Source organism: Hetaerina americana, unplaced genomic scaffold (genome assembly GCF_022747635.1).
Source record: "Hetaerina americana unplaced genomic scaffold, ioHetAmer1.1.p SCAF_330, whole genome shotgun sequence".
In the NCBI taxonomy this organism is placed as follows: Eukaryota; Metazoa; Arthropoda; class Insecta; order Odonata; family Calopterygidae; genus Hetaerina; species Hetaerina americana.
The window spans coordinates 183,730-200,000 of NW_027286909.1; the positions used below are offsets into that span (position 1 = coordinate 183,730).

The 16,271-nt window shown below is 53.3% G+C and overlaps 1 protein-coding gene across 1 annotated transcript; it reads left to right on the forward strand.

The window, feature by feature from the left end:
• The first annotated feature begins 382 nt into the window (after positions 1-382).
• LOC139691390 (uncharacterized protein T26G10.4-like) lies at positions 383-1,897 on the forward strand. Its single transcript, XM_071589186.1, has one exon. The coding sequence runs from the start codon at positions 383-385 to the stop codon at positions 1,895-1,897; it is 1,515 nt and encodes a 504-aa protein (XP_071445287.1).
• The last annotated feature ends 14,374 nt before the right edge of the window (positions 1,898-16,271 follow it).

The following is a 16,271-nucleotide window of genomic DNA, read 5'->3' on the forward strand; positions in this document are numbered from 1 at the left end:
TACATCTTTTAAACATTTTGTTAGTTCAAAAGGAAAAATTTTCAATTAACATTCCACGGTGTTTCAGGCCGTAGAATATTGTCCACCAGGCCCCGTGGTGCCATGATTTAATGCCCTCCCATGCCACCACGTCCTTCACATAAAAACGGGGCGGCGGGGGCCATTAGAAAAGCATCCTCGCGTGCTAGTCCCTCCGCCCCCTTCCACCTCTCGATTCTGCGGAGTCGGAAATTTGAGTCGTCGAGGCCCCCTAGTCCACCGGGCAGTGTGTGCGAAGGCACTTCAACGCTTCAACGCCAAGAAATGCGCCTCCCTGCACCTGGACTTCAGGGGTGGACGCCAGGGTGTCAGAGACACGGCTTTCTCCATCCAGGGAGGTGACATGAAGCGGCTGGGGGAGGGGGAATCCTACAAATACCTGGGATCCCCTATTGGTCTCAGGGCAGGAGACCAACTGGGTGACCTGCTGGCCAAACTGCGGAAGGATCTCGACTCGGTTAGGAGTAGCGAGCTGGCGCCTTGGCAGAAGATCGATGCTCTGCATACTTTCCTTTTGCCGAGGCTCCACTTTCCGCTGCGAGTCACGGCCACCACTAAAAAGTCACTTGCCCGCACCGACACCATGGTCTATGGGGCAGTGAAGGAGTGGCTATACCTTCCACAAAGGGCCAGCAGGGAAATAATCCACCTCCCCTCACACCTTGGCGGCGGGGGTTACACACCACTCCCAGTACTCAAGGACTGTCTTGTCGTGACGCAGGCGTTCCGCATGCTAACGTGCAAGGACCCATTCGTCCGCAAGACAGCTTGGTACTCCCTGCAGGAGGCGGTCCACCAGAGACTGGGGAAAATCGGAGCGCCGCCTGAGAAGAGGGTGTTATGCGGATACCTGTCCGGGGACGCTGAGATTACGGCAGGGTCCACGGCCGGGGCCACGGCATCCCTATGGTCCCGCGCGAGGAGAGCCACCCGGGACCTTCAAAGGCTGTGCGGGCTGCGATGGGAGTGGAGCGTCTTCCGCCACGATATCTCCCTGCGGCTGAGCAATCCGACGCCCCACTCGGAGACCCTCATCATCCCCTCGACATCCCGCCACAGAGCGTGCGGCTTGATTCGTAGGGCGATCGGGGAAGCCTACCGGCGAAGGCTGGTGGCGAAGAAGGACCAGGGGAAGGCGATGGAAGCTGTCACCAACTCCTGGGACAGCAGCCACTTCTTGTCCACTGGCCGCTTCACCCGTTTCTGCGACTGGCGCTTCATCCACCGAGCCCGCCTAAACGTACTTCCGCTGAACGGCGCACGCAGAGGTGTGCTGAATGCCAGCAGGAAGTGCAGGAGGTGCCGCACCGAGGATGAAACCCTGCCGCACGTCCTCAACCACTGCCCGAGTCACTCTGCTGCGTGGAAACGGAGACACGACGAGATTTTGTCGCTCCTACGGGACGCACTGCCTCCCAAGTGGAAGGCCAGGCTGGACCAAAAGGTGGAGGGTGACCACTCCCGCCTGCGACCTGATCTCGTCGTGACTGAGGTGCCCGGCGGGACGGTGCACATAATCGACGTCACTGTCCCGTTCGAGAACCGACTGGAGGCGTTGCACGCAGCCAGGGCGGCCAAAATGGCCAAGTACGATGACCTGGCCGCGAGACTCCGCTGCCGCCTCCAGTTTAAGCAGGAGGTTCACCTGGGCGCCCTCGTCGTTGGTTCCCTCGGCAGCTGGGACAAGGAGAACGAGCGAATCCTGTCCCGACTGCGAATCCACCGGGGTCGCGTCGCCACGCTGCGGAAGAAGATGGTCTCCGCGGCTGTGAAATGGTCGCGGGACATCTACTGTGAGCACGTGTCCGGGCAAAGGCAGTACGACTGCGACGTGGCCACAACGACAGACATTGATTAACTGTTTTGTTTGAATATAATATTGTTTCTGCATACATATTTATTGTCTGTTCCTCATGTCCTCCGTATGGAGGGCAAAATGAGGTATGAATCTCTGGCTAAGCATGCTAGGTTTTGTAGAAAATATTAATTATTAATAAATGTTTCGTTCCGCGGTTTCTCAGATCGCGGGGAAGCAGAGCGGCCCGTGGGCCGGACTACACTTTGATCTTAGCCATAAGGATAAGAAGAAGAATCGGGGGACCAAACTATGGTTTTTGGCGGACGGCGCTCCTACGCGCCGAAGCGACTTGGCACGTGCCACCCGTGGGTAAAAGGGGAGGGGAGGAGTCGGGCTCGAATGCCACGACGTTCCTCCTCTACTGATTGCGGGAGGAGGGGGGCGGAGGACCTAGCACGCGAGGATTCATTCTGGTGGGCGCGACGCGCTTAATTTAAAATTTATTATTTTGAAATTTTTCGTTCCGCGGTCCCTTAGAAAACGGGAAAACCCTCCGTCGCACCCCTCTGTCTTCAGCATTTACATCTTTTAAACATTTTGTTAGTTCAAAAGGAAAAATTTTCAATTAACATTCCACGGTGTTTCAGGCCGTAGAATATTGTCCACCAGGCCCCGTGGTGCCATGATTTAATGCCCTCACATGCCCCCACGTCCTTCACATAAAAACGGGGGGGGCGGGTACCATTAGAAAAGCATCCTCGCGTGCTAGTTCCTCCGCCCCCTTCCGGCTCTCGATTCTGCGGAGTAGGAAATTCGAGTCGTCGAGGCCCCCTACTCCACCGGGCAGTGTGTGCGAAGGCACTTCGGCGCTTAGGATGCGCAGTCCGGTAAAAATCATACACTTCATCTATATCTATATAATACCCCGCAAGCAGCCGCAAGGGCGATTGACGTGGGGTGTTAGGTCACCAACTGTAAAAAGGAAATATACCACATGCAAACGAAACAACACGCAAATATACACCCACAGCAGCGCACACTCTCATGCAAAAATCCCTTCATCCAATACTCATGCAAACGCATATACCGCAAAAAAACTAAAAAACTGACCCCCTTGATGCAGCACGGAAGCCATCCTACAACACGGAAGCAAGGACAAACAAGCAAAAAATTTAAACATCACCACCACATGAAAATGTACCACATAGCACTCCACCCCAAAAGAGCCTGTAAAAGGCAGGGAATGCGACCAAACGTTGCAGGTAGCAGGAATTTCCCCCCGCGGAGAGGGACGAGGAAATGAAATGGAAACTTAAAAACAGGCGAAATAAACACAAATGTGGTCATTCGGAAAGAATGGATTATAACAAAACGCATAAGGTTAGTGGAAGAGCATGCAATATAAATACAACTAATGATTTTTTATACGCTGAGGGTGGCTAGTGGAATTTCTCCTATCTATAACCCGTCAGTTTCTATCCCATATTGACGGGGGGAGAAGATGTCCTTAAGGCTTCTAGCTCTGGCATCTATTTCCCGAATTTTATATGCATGATCCAAGCGACCAATGTATATATTAGTACAAATAATTTGCGAGACCCCGGTTCTGAGACATGCGGATCAAATTTATTCAATAATTTCAATCTTGCATTGAGTCGTCTTGCACCCAATGATTCCAACCCTTAATCCATGAATATTTCGACGAAAACTCATACATTATGGCTCCCTCATTTCTTCTTCTCGGCCTTATGGCTAAGATCAAATTGAGGTCCGGCCCCCGGTGCACTTGCAAGTCCGCCATGGACCGGTAGCTTGAGCAACGAGGCCGCACCGACGCCATAGGACCCCCGGGCACCCTTCGCCAATCGCGTACGTATCCGAGCAGGGTGGATGATTTGAACGACGCGCGGTTTCATTTTCGGCCGCGACGACGGTCAAACGACAGTTTTTCGAGCTTTACGCCCGATCGGTTTTGTTGACCTCCTCACTCCAGCAGGTATTTGTGAAAGATTATATCAACCAAAAAACCATCATCTCAAATCGCCATCAATTAAAATGTCTTCCCGATTCCACTCGTACTGGCCCAGACCAGCCATAGAAACCGAGAAGAAGTTGAGTGCCTTCAGCGGGTAAGTCGGCCGCCACCTGGACTATGTAGGTGGGAATCACGCATTCAATGCAAACTTTGAAATTTTGAAATGTTTCGTTCCGGGGTTTCTCAGACCGCGGGGAAGTAGAGCGGCCCGGTCCGGAGGGGACCTGGAAGCGCCCCATGGGCCGGACTACACTTTGATCTAAGCCATAAGGCTAAGAAGAAGAATATGGGGACCAAACCGTATGGTTTTTCGCGGATGGCGCTGCTACGCGCCGAAGCGCCTTGGCACGTGCCACCCGTGGGTAAAAGGGGAGGGGAGGAGACTTGCTCGAATGCCAAGACATTCCTCCTCTACTGATTGCGGGAGGAGGGGGGCGGAGGACCTAGGACGCGAGGATTCATTCTGGTGGGCGCGACGCGCTGAATTTAAAATATATTTTGTTGAAATTTTTCGTTCCGCAATCCCTTAGAAAACGGGAAAACCCTCCGTCGCACCCCTCTGTCTTCAGCATTTACATCCTTTAAACATTTTGTTAGTTCAAAAGGAAAAATTTTCAATTAACATTCCACGGTGTTTCAGGCCGTAGAATATTGTCCACCAGGCCCCGTGGTGCCATGATTGAATGCCCTCCCATGCCACCACGTCCTTCACATAAAAACGGGGCGGCGGGGGCCATTAGAAAAGCATTCTCGCGTGCTAGTTCCTCCGCCCCCTTCCACCTCTCGATTCTGCGGAGTCGGAAATTTGAGTCGTCGAGGCCCCCTAGTCCACCGGGCAGTGTGTGCGAAGGCACTTCGGCGCTTAGGATGCGCAGTCCGGTAAAAAACATAAAGTTCATCTATATCTACATAAAACCCCGTTAGCAGCCGCAAGGGCGTGTGGCGTGGGGTGTTAGGTCACCAACTGTAAAAAGGAAATACACCACATGCAAAAGAAACACTACGCAAAAATACACCCACAGCAGCGCACACACATGCAAAAATCCCTTCATCCAATACTCATGCAAACGCATATACCGCAAAACAACTAAAAAACTGACCCCCATGATGCAGCACGGAAGCCATCCTACAACACGGAAGCCAGGACAAACAAGCAAGAAATTTAAACATCACTACCACATGAAAATGTACCACGTAGCACTCCACCCCGAAAGAGTCTGTAAAAGGCAAGGAATTCGACCCAACGTTGCTGGTAGCAGGAATTTCCCCCCGCGGAGAGGGATGAGGAAATGAAATGGAAACTTAAAAACAGATGAAATAAACACAAATGTGGTCATTCGGAAAGAATGGATTATAACAAAACGCATAAGGTTAGTGGAAGAGCATGCATAATACATACAACTAAGAATTTTTTATACGCAGAGGGTGGCTAGTGGAATTTCTCCTATCTATAACCCGTCAGTTACTATCCCGTATTGACGGGGGGAGAAGATGTCCTTAAGTCTTCTAGCTCTGGCATCTATTTCCTGAATTTTATATGCATGATCCAAGGGACCAATTTATATATTAGTACGAATAATTTGCGAGACCTCGGTGCTGAGCCATGCGGAACAAATTTATTCAATCATTTCAATCTTGCATTGAGACGTCTTTCAGCCAATGATTCCCACCCTAAATCCATGAATATTTATATAAAAACTCATACATTATGGCACCCTCATTTCTTCTTCTTGGCCTTATGGTTAAGATCAAATTGAGGTCTGGCCCCCGGTGCACTTGCAAGTCCGCAATGGACCGGTAGCTTGAGCAACGAGGCCGCACGGCCGCCTTAGGACCCCCGGGGGGACCCTCCGTCAATCCCGTACGTATCCGAGCAGGGCGGATTTTTTGAACTACGCGCGGTTTCATTTTCGGCCGCGACGATGGTCAAGCGACAGTTATTCGAGCTTTACGCCCGATCGGTTTTGTTGACCTCCTCACTCCAGCAGGAATTTGTGAAAGATTATATCAACCAAAAAACCATCATCTCAAATCGCCAAACAATTTAAATGTCTTCCCGATTCCACTCGTACTGGCCCACACCAGCCATAGAAACCGAGAAGAGGTTGAGTGCCTTCAGCGGGTAACTCGGCCGCCACCTGGTCTATGCAGGTGGGAATCACACGCTCATTGCAAAGTTTAAAATTTTGATATGTTTCGTTCCGCGGTATCTCAGATCGCGGGGAAGCAGAGCGGCCCGTGGGCCGGACTACACTTTGATCTTAGCCATAAGGGTAAGAAGAAGCATCGGGGGACCAAACTATGGTTTTTCGCGGACGGCGCTCCTACGCGCCGAAGCGACTTGGCACGTGCCACCCGTGGGTAAAAGGGGAGGGGAGGAGACTTGCTCGAATGCCAAGACATTCCTCCTCTACTGATTGCGGGAGGAGGGGGGCGGAGGACCTAGGACGCGAGGATTCATTCTGGTGGGCGCGACGCGCTGAATTTAAAATTTATTTTGTTGAAATTTTTCGTTCCGCAATCCCTTAGAAAACGGGAAAACCCTCCGTCGCACCCCTCTGTCTTCAGCATTTACATCTTTTAAACATTTTGTTAGTTCAAAAGGAAAAATTTTCAATTAACATTCCACGGTGTTTCAGGCCGTAGAATATTGTCCACCAGGCCCCGTGGTGCCATGATTTAATGCCCTCACATGCCCCCACGTCCTTCACATAAAAACGGGGGGGGCGGGTGCCATTAGAAAAGCATCCTCGCGTGCTAGTTCCTCCGCCCCCTTCCGGCTCTCGATTCTGCGGAGTAGGAAATTCGAGTCGTCGAGGCCCCCTACTCCACCGGGCAGTGTGTGCGAAGGCACTTCGGCGCTTAGGATGCGCAGTCCGGTAAAAATCATACACTTCATCTATATCTATATAATACCCCGCAAGCAGCCGCAAGGGCGATTGACGTGGGGTGTTAGGTCACCAACTGTAAAAAGGAAATATACCACATGCAAAAGAAACAACACGCAAAGATACACCCAGGGCAGCGCACACTCTCATGCAAAAATCCCTTCATCCAATACTCATGCAAACGCATATACCGCAAAAAAACTAAAAAACTGACCCCCTTGATGCAGCACGGAAGCCATCCTACAACACGGAAGCAAGGACAAACAAGCAAAAAATTTAAACATCACCACCACATGAAAATGTACCACATAGCACTCCACCCCAAAAGAGCCTGTAAAAGGCAGGGAATGCGACCAAACGTTGCAGGTAGCAGGAATTTCCCCCCGCGGAGAGGGACGAGGAAATGAAATGGAAACTTAAAAACAGGCGAAATAAACACAAATGTGGTCATTCGGAAAGAATGGATTATAAAAAAACGCATAAGGTTAGTGGAAGAGCATGCAATATAAATACAACTAATGATTTTTTATACGCTGAGGGTGGCTAGTGGAATTTCTCCTATCTATAACCCGTCAGTTTCTATCCCGTATTGACGGGGGGAGAAGATGTCCTTAAGTCTTCTAGCTCTGGCATCTATTTCCCGAATTTTATATGCATGATCCAAGCGACCAATGTATATATTAGTACGAATAATTTGCGAGACCCCGGTTCTGAGACATGCGGATCAAATTTATTTCAAAATTAGAGAGATATGGCAGCGCACCTCCACACCAAGATTTTCTCGATCGACTGTCGTCTCAGGCCTCGTCCCTCCTATATATCCATCCGACCGCCGAATCGGCGGCCGATCTGGCATAGGGAGGAAGGACGGTCCGAGATGGACGGTCGGCCGGATTCTCGGCGGTGGAGATGTACTGCCAGGTCACAACTTGTGACTGTTCTTTTATTGTCTGTACATACAAATGCTTTAGTTCAGCATTATTGAATAATACACCTTTACCTTTTAACATTGAGAATAATACATTGGAATTGTCAGTGTACATGTTAATATTACAAAATTTCGGACAAATTTGAAGAGCATGAGTGAGTCCCATCAAGGCAGCATACCCTTCTGCTTCTAAAATGTTCATATCGTTGTCGAAGGCCCATATTTCCGTCACCTGGAGTTCTGGTATTGTCCAGGCTGCCTGGAAGGGCGTAGCGTCGGTATACACATCTACCTGTATGCTAAAGTTGTTAAAGTAACGTTTCTTCGCCCACACTCCCGCCTCCCATAATTCGTTGGCCCATTTAACCTGTCTACGGGCGAGGTCTGACATAAGGAAGTATGGGAGGCGGAGTATATACGCACAGCATGCGACGAACCCCAAGGCTTTAGGGAAGTCTTTGCGCCGTAGTCGAGGGATGATATCCAGAACATACCGTGCACGTGACAGACTCCCTTTTGTGAGTGATAGCTGTCTTTCTTTAGTACATATGTTCACTCCTAAGTACTTTAGGGGCGTTGTTGGTTTTAAAACACTCTTTTCAATATTCAGTGAGATGCCCAAATCCTCCGTTAGGAACTTAATGATGTCATTCACTGGCTGTGGGGTATTTGGGTCGAAGATGAACAACCAATCATCCAAAAAGGCGATCATAGGCACACGAAATTTGCGGTAAACTTCTTGTGCCACCGCCCGTGCCCATCGCTGCATAATTGCAGGTGCCAGGGCATGACCCATGGGCAGTCGAGTCCATTGAAAATATTCGCTGTTAACGAATATGCCGTAGAAATGCCTGTGGGAAGGATGTATAGGTATTTGCCAAAACGCATCCGTGAGGTCCAATTTGATAAGGAGGGAGCCTTCTGGGATTGTTTCAAGTGCCTTGGCGGCGTCCTTGAGCGTAAATTTTGGTTTATTATAAAACTTTGTCCAATCGGACAGATCCTGAATAATCCGAATACCTCCTGATGCCTTAGGAATCGCGATCAGGGGAAAAGCGCAGGAAGGCCTGGCCATCGCCAGCACACCTCGTTGAACCAAGTTATTTACCCAATGTAAAATCTCGGGAGTTACCCGAGTTGGTTTAAAAAAAAAGAGTCGGGCTCGAATGCCACGACGTTTCTCCTCTACTGATTGCGGGAGGAGGGGGGCCGAGGACCTAGCACGCGAGGATTCATTCTGGTGGGCGCGACGCGCTAAATTTAAAATTTATTATGTTGAAATTTTTCGTTCCGCGGTCCCTTAGAAAACGGGAAAACCTTCCGTCGCACCCCTCTGTCTTCAGCATTTACATCTTTTAAACATTTTGTTAGTTCAAAAGGAAAAATTTTCAATTAACATTCCACGGTGTTTCAGGCCGTAGAATATTGTCCACCAGGCCCCGTGGTGCCATGGTTTAATGCCCTTACATGCCCCCACGTCCTTCACATAAAAACGGGGGGGGCGGGTACCATTAGAAAAGCATCCTCGCGTGCTAGTTCCTCCGCCCCCTTCCGGCTCTCGATTCTGCGGAGTAGGAAATTCGAGTCGTCGAGGCCCCTACTCCACCGGGCAGTGTGTGCGAAGGCAATTCGGCGCTTAGGATGCGAAGTCCGGTAAAAATCATACACTTCATCTATATCTATATAATACCCCGCAAGCAGCCGCAAGGGCGATTGACGTGGGGTGTTAGGTCACCAACTGTAAAAAGGAAATATACCACATGCAAAAGAAACAAAACGCAAAGATACACCCACAGCAGCGCACACACTCATGCAAAAATCACTTCATCCAATACTCATGCAAACGCATATACTGCAAAAAAACTAAAAAACTGATCCCCTTGATGCAGCACGGAAGCCATCCTACAACACGGAAGCAAGGACAAACAAGGAAGAAATTTAAACATCACTACCACATGAAAATTTACCACATAGCACTCCACCCCGAAAGAGTCTGTAAAAGGCAGGGAATGCGACCCAACGTTGCAGGTAGCAGGAATTTCCCCCCGCGGAGAGGGACGAGGAAATGAAATGGAAACTAAAAACAGATGAAATAAACACAAATGTGGTCATTCGAAAAGAATGGATTATAACAAAACGCATAAGGTTAGTGGAAGAGCATGCAATATAAATACAACTAATGATTTTTTATACGCTGAGGGTGGCTAGTGGAATTTCTCCTATCTATAACCCGTCAGTTGCTATCCCGTATTGACGGGGGGAGAAGATGTCCTTAAGTCTTCTAGCTCTGGCATCTATTTCCCGAATTTTATATGCATGATCCAAGCGACCAATGTATATATTAGTACGAATAATTTGCGAGACCCCGGTTCTGAGACATGCGGATCAAATTTATTCAATAATTTCAATCTTGCATTGAGTCGTCTTGCAGCCAATGATTCCAACCCTTAATCCATGAATATTTCGACGAAAACTCATACATTATGGCTCCCTCATTTCTTCTTCTCGGCCTTATGGCTAAGATCAAATTGAGGTCCGGCCCCCGGTGCACTTGCAAGTCCGCCATGGACCGGTAGCTTGAGCAACGAGGCCGCACCGACGCCATAGGACCCCCGGGCACCCTTCGTCAATCGCGTACGTATCCGAGCAGGGTGGATGATTTGAACGACGCGCGGTTTCATTTTCGGCCGCGACGACGGTCAAACGACAGTTTTTCGAGCTTTACGCCCGATCGGTTTTGTTGACCTCCTCACTCCAGCAGGTATTTGTGAAAGATTATATCAACCAAAAAACCATCATCTCAAATCGCCAAACAATTAAAATGTCTTCCCGATTCCACTCGTACTGGCCCAGACCAGCCATAGAAACCGAGAAGAGGTTGAGTTCCTTCAGCGGGGAGGTCGGCCGCCACCTGGACTATGTAGGTGGGAATCACGCGTTGAATGCAAACTTTGAAATTTTGAAATGTTTCGTTCCGGGGTTTCTCAGACCGCGGGGAAGTAGAGCGGCCCGGTCCGGAGGGGACCTGGAAGCGCCCCTCGGGTTTTTTGGTTGAGATAATCTTTCACAAATACCTGCTGGATTGAGGTCAACAAAACCGATCGGGCCTAAAGCTCGAATAACTGTCGCTTGACCATCGTCGCGGCCGAAAATGAAACCGCGCGTAGTTCAAATCATCCGCCCTGCTCGGATACGTACGGGATTGACGGAGAGTGCCCCCGGGGGTCCTAAGGCGGCCGTGCGGCCTCGGTGCTCAAGCTACCGGTCCATTGCGGACGGTTGGGTTGGGTTGGGTTGGGTTGGGTTGGGTTGGGTTGGGTTGGGTTGGGTTGGGTTGGGTTGGGTTGGGTTGGGTTGGGTTGGGTTGGGTTGGGTTGGGTCGGGTCGGGTCGGGTCGGGTCGGGTCGGGTCGGGTCGGGTCGGGTCGGGTCGGGTCGGGTCGGGTCGGGTCGGGTCGGGTCGGGTCGGGTCGGGTCGGGTCGGGTCGGGTCGGGTCGGGTTGGGTTCGGGTTGGGTTGGGTTGGGTTGGGTTGGGTTGGGTTGGGTTGGGTTGGGTTGGGTTGGGTTGGGTTGGGTTGGGTTGGGTTGGGTTGGGTTGGGTTGGGTTGGGTTGGGTTGGGTTGGGTTGGGTTGGGTTGGGTTGGGTTGGGTTGGGTTGGGTTGGGTTGGGTTGGGTTGGGTTGGGTTGGGTTGGGTTGGGTTGGGTTGGGTTGGGTTGGGTTGGGTTGGGTTGGGTTGGGTTGGGTTGGGTTGGGTTGGGTTGGGTTGGGTTGGGTTGGGTTGGGTTGGGTTGGGTTGGGTTGGGTTGGGTTGGGTTGGGTTGGGTTGGGTTGGGTTGGGTTGGGTTGGGTTGGGTTGGGTTGGGTTGGGTTGGGTTGGGTTGGGTTGGGTTGGGTTGGGTTGGGTTGGGTTGGGTTGGGTTGGGTTGGGTTGGGTTGGGTTGGGTTGGGTTGGGTTGGGTTGGGTTGGGTTGGGTTGGGTTGGGTTGGGTTGGGTTGGGTTGGGTTGGGTTGGGTTGGGTTGGGTTGGGTTGGGTTGGGTTGGGTTGGGTTGGGTTGGGTTGGGTTGGGTTGGGTTGGGTTGGGTTGGGTTGGGTTGGGTTGGGTTGGGTTGGGTTGGGTTGGGTTGGGTTGGGTTGGGTTGGGTTGGGTTGGGTTGGGTTGGGTTGGGTTGGGTTGGGTTGGGTTGGGTTGGGTTGGGTTGGGTTGGGTTGGGTTGGGTTGGGTTGGGTTGGGTTGGGTTGGGTTGGGTTGGGTTGGGTTGGGTTGGGTTGGGTTGGGTTGGGTTGGGTTGGGTTGGGTTGGGTTGGGTTGGGTTGGGTTGGGTTGGGTTGGGTTGGGTTGGGTTGGGTTGGGTTGGGTTGGGTTGGGTTGGGTTGGGTTGGGTTGGGTTGGGTTGGGTTGGGTTGGGTTGGGTTGGGTTGGGTTGGGTTGGGTTGGGTTGGGTTGGGTTGGGTTGGGTTGGGTTGGGTTGGGTTGGGTTGGGTTGGGTTGGGTTGGGTTGGGTTGGGTTGGGTTGGGTTGGGTTGGGTTGGGTTGGGTTGGGTTGGGTTGGGTTGGGTTGGGTTGGGTTGGGTTGGGTTGGGTTGGGTTGGGTGGGTTGGGTTGGGTTGGGTTGGGTTGGGTTGGGTTGGGTTGGGTTGGGTTGGGTTGGGTTGGGTTGGGTTGGGTTGGGTTGGGTTGGGTTGGGTTGGGTTGGGTTGGGTTGGGTTGGGTTGGGTTGGGTTGGGTTGGGTTGGGTTGGGTTGGGTTGGGTTGGGTTGGGTTGGGTTGGGTTGGGTTGGGTTGGGTTGGGTTGGGTTGGGTTGGGTTGGGTTGGGTTGGGTTGGGTTGGGTTGGGTTGGGTTGGGTTGGGTTGGGTTGGGTTGGGTTGGGTTGGGTTGGGTTGGGTTGGGTTGGGTTGGGTTGGGTTGGGTTGGGTTGGGTTGGGTTGGGTTGGGTTGGGTTGGGTTGGGTTGGGTTGGGTTGGGTTGGGTTGGGTTGGGTTGGGTTGGGTTGGGTTGGGTTGGGTTGGGTTGGGTTGGGTTGGGTTGGGTTGGGTTGGGTTGGGTTGGGTTGGGTTGGGTTGGGTGGGTTGGGTTGGGTTGGGTTGGGTTGGGTTGGGTTGGGTTGGGTTGGGTTGGGTTGGGTTGGGTTGGGTTGGGTTGGGTTGGGTTGGGTTGGGTTGGGTTGGGTTGGGTTGGGTTGGGTTGGGTTGGGTTGGGTTGGGTTGGGTTGGGTTGGGTTGGGTTGGGGTTGGGTTGGGTTGGGTTGGGTTGGGTTGGGTTGGGTTGGGTTGGGTTGGGTTGGGTTGGGTTGGGTTGGGTTGGGGTTGGGTTGGGTTGGGTTGGGTTGGGTTGGGTTGGGTTGGGTTGGGTTGGGTTGGGTTGGGGTTGGGTTGGGTTGGGTTGGGTTGGGTTGGGTTGGGTTGGGTTGGGTTGGGTTGGGTTGGGTTGGGTTGGGGTTGGGTTGGGTTGGGTTGGGTTGGTTGGGTTGGGTTGGGTTGGGTTGGTTGGGTTGGGTTGGGTTGGGTTGGGTTGGGGTTGGGTTGGGTTGGGTTGGGTTGGGTTGGGTTGGGTTGGGGTTGGGTTGGGTTGGGTTGGGGTTGGGTTGGGTTGGGTTGGGTTGGGTTGGGTTGGGTTGGGTTGGGTTGGGTTGGTTGGGTTGGGTTGGGTTGGGTTGGGTTGGGTTGGGTTGGGTTGGGTTGGGTTGGGTTGGGTTGGGTTGGGTTGGTTGGGTTGGGTTGGGTTGGGTTGGTTGGGTTGGGTTGGGTTGGGTTGGGTTGGGGTTGGGTTGGGTTGGGTTGGGTTGGGTTGGGTTGGGTTGGGTTGGGTTGGGTTGGGTTGGGTTGGGTTGGGTTGGGTTGGGTGGGTTGGGTTGGGTTGGGTTGGGTTGGGTTGGGTTGGGTGGGTTGGGTTGGGTTGGGTTGGGTTGGGTTGGGTTGGGTTGGGTTGGGTTGGGTTGGTTGGGTTGGGTTGGGTTGGGTTGGGTTGGGTTGGGTTGGGTTGGGTTGGGTTGGGTTGGGTGGGTTGGGTTGGGTTGGGTTGGGTTGGGTTGGTTGGGTTGGGTTGGGTTGGGTTGGGTTGGGTTGGGTTGGGTTGGGTTGGGTTGGGTTGGGTTGGGTTGGGTTGGGTTGGGTTGGGTTGGGTTGGGTTGGGTTGGGTTGGGTTGGGTTGGGTTGGGTTGGGTTGGGTTGGGTTGGGTTGGGTTGGGTTGGGTTGGGTTGGGTTGGGTTGGGTTGGGTTGGGTTGGGTTGGGTTGGGTTGGGTTGGGTTGGGTTGGTTGGGTTGGGTTGGGTTGGGTTGGGTTGGGTTGGGTTGGGTTGGGTTGGGTTGGGTTGGGTTGGGTTGGGTTGGGTTGGGTTGGGTTGGGTTGGGTTGGGTTGGGTTGGGTTGGGTTGGGTTGGGTTGGGTTGGGTTGGGTGGGTTGGGTTGGGTTGGGTTGGGTTGGGTTGGGTTGGGTTGGGTTGGGTTGGGTTGGGTTGGGTTGGGTTGGGTTGGGTTGGGTTGGGTTGGGTTGGGTTGGGTTGGGTTGGGTTGGGTTGGGTTGGGTTGGGTTGGGTTTGGGTTGGGTTGGGTTGGGTTGGGTTGGGTTGGGTTGGGTTGGGTTGGGTTGGGTTGGGTTGGGTTGGGTTGGGTTGGTTGGGTTGGGTTGGGTTTGGGTTGGGTTGGGTTGGGTTGGGTTGGGTTGGGTTGGGTTGGGTTGGGTTGGGTTGGGTTGGGTTGGGTTGGGTTGGGTTGGGTTGGGTTGGGTTGGGTTGGGTTGGGTTGGGTTGGGTTGGGTTGGGTTGGGTTTGGGTTGGGTTGGGTTGGGTTGGGTTGGGTTGGGTTGGGTTGGGTTGGGTTGGGTTGGGTTGGGTTGGGTTGGGTTGGTTGGTTGGGTTGGGTGGGTTGGGTTGGGTTGGGTTGGGTTGGGTTGGGTTGGGTTGGGTTGGGTTGGGTTGGGTTGGGTTGGGTTGGGTTGGGTTGGGTTGGGTTGGGTTGGGTTGGGTTGGGTTGGTTGGGTTGGGTTGGGTTGGGTTGGGTTGGGTTGGGTTGGGTTGGGTTGGGTTGGGTTGGGTTGGTTGGGTTGGGTTGGGTTGGGTTGGTTGGGTTGGGTTGGGTTTGGGTTGGGTTGGGTTGGGTTGGGTTGGGTTGGGTTGGGTTGGGTTGGGTTGGGTTGGGTTGGGTTGGGTTGGGTTGGGTTGGGTTGGGTTGGGTTGGGTTGGGTTGGGTTGGGTTGGGTTGGGTTGGGTGGTTGGGTTGGGTTGGGTTGGGTTGGGTTGGGTTGGGTTGGGTTGGGTTGGGTTGGGTTGGGTTGGGTTGGGTTGGGTTGGGTTGGGTTGGGTTGGGTTGGGTTGGGTTGGGTTGGGTTGGGTTGGGTTGGGTTGGGTTGGGTTGGGTTGGGTTGGGTTGGGTTGGGTTGGGTTGGGTTGGGTTGGGTTGGGTTGGGTTGGGTTGGGTTGGGTTGGGTTGGGTTGGGTTGGGTTGGTTGGGTTGGGTTGGGTTGGGTTGGGTTGGGTTGGGTTGGGTTGGGTTGGGTTGGGTTGGGTTGGGTTGGGTTGGGTTGGGTTGGGTTGGGTTGGGTTGGGTTGGGTTGGGTTGGGTTGGGTTGGGTTGGGTTGGGTTGGGTTGGGTTGGGTTGGGTTGGGTTGGGTTGGGTTGGGTTGGGTTGGGTTGGGTTGGGTTGGGTTGGGTTGGGTTGGGTTGGGTTGGGTTGGGTTGGTTGGGTTGGGTTGGGTTGGGTTGGGTTGGGTTGGGTTGGGTTGGGTTGGGTTGGGTTGGGTTGGGTTGGGTTGGGTTGGGTTGGGTTGGGTTGGGTTGGGTTGGGTTGGGTTGGGTTGGGTTGGGTTGGGTTGGGTTGGGTTGGGTTGGGTTGGGTTGGGTTGGGTTGGGTTGGGTTGGGTTGGGTTGGGTTGGGTTGGGTTGGGTTGGGTTGGGTTGGGTTGGGTTGGGTTGGGTTGGGTTGGGTTGGGTTGGGTTGGGTTGGGTTGGGTTGGGTTGGGTTGGGTTGGGTTGGGTTGGGTTGGGTTGGGTTGGTTGGGTTGGGTTGGGTTGGGTTGGGTTGGGTTGGGTTGGGTTGGGTTGGGTTGGGTTGGGTTGGGTTGGGTGGTTGGGTTGGGTTGGGTTGGGTTGGGTTGGGTTGGGTTGGGTTGGGTTGGGTTGGGTTGGGTTGGGTTGGGTTGGGTTGGGTTGGGTTGGGTTGGGTTGGGTTGGGTTGGGTTGGGTTGGGTTGGGTTGGGTTGGGTTGGGTTGGGTTGGGTTGGGTTGGGTTGGTTGGTGGGTTGGGTTGGGTTGGGTTGGGTTGGGTTGGGTTGGGTTGGGTGGGTTGGGTTGGTTGGGTTGGGTTGGGTTGGGTTGGGTTGGGTTGGGTTGGGTTGGGTTGGGTTGGGTGGGGTTGGGTTGGGTTGGGTTGGGTTGGGTGGGTTGGGTTGGGTTGGGTTGGGTTGGGTTGGGTTGGGTTGGGTTGGGTTGGGTTGGGTTGGGTTGGGTTGGGGTTGGGTTGGGTTGGGGTTGGGTTGGGTTGGGTTGGTTGGGTTGGGTTGGGTTGGGTTGGGTTGGGTTGGGTTGGGTTGGGTTGGGTTGGGTTGGGTTGGTTGGGTTGGGTTGGGTTGGGTTGGGTTGGG

Bases quoted from the DNA above. Each gene is read 5' to 3' on its own strand.
- LOC139691390 (XM_071589186.1), top strand. From the start codon at position 383: ATGAAGCGGCTGGGGGAGGGGGAATCCTACAAATACCTGGGATCCCCT.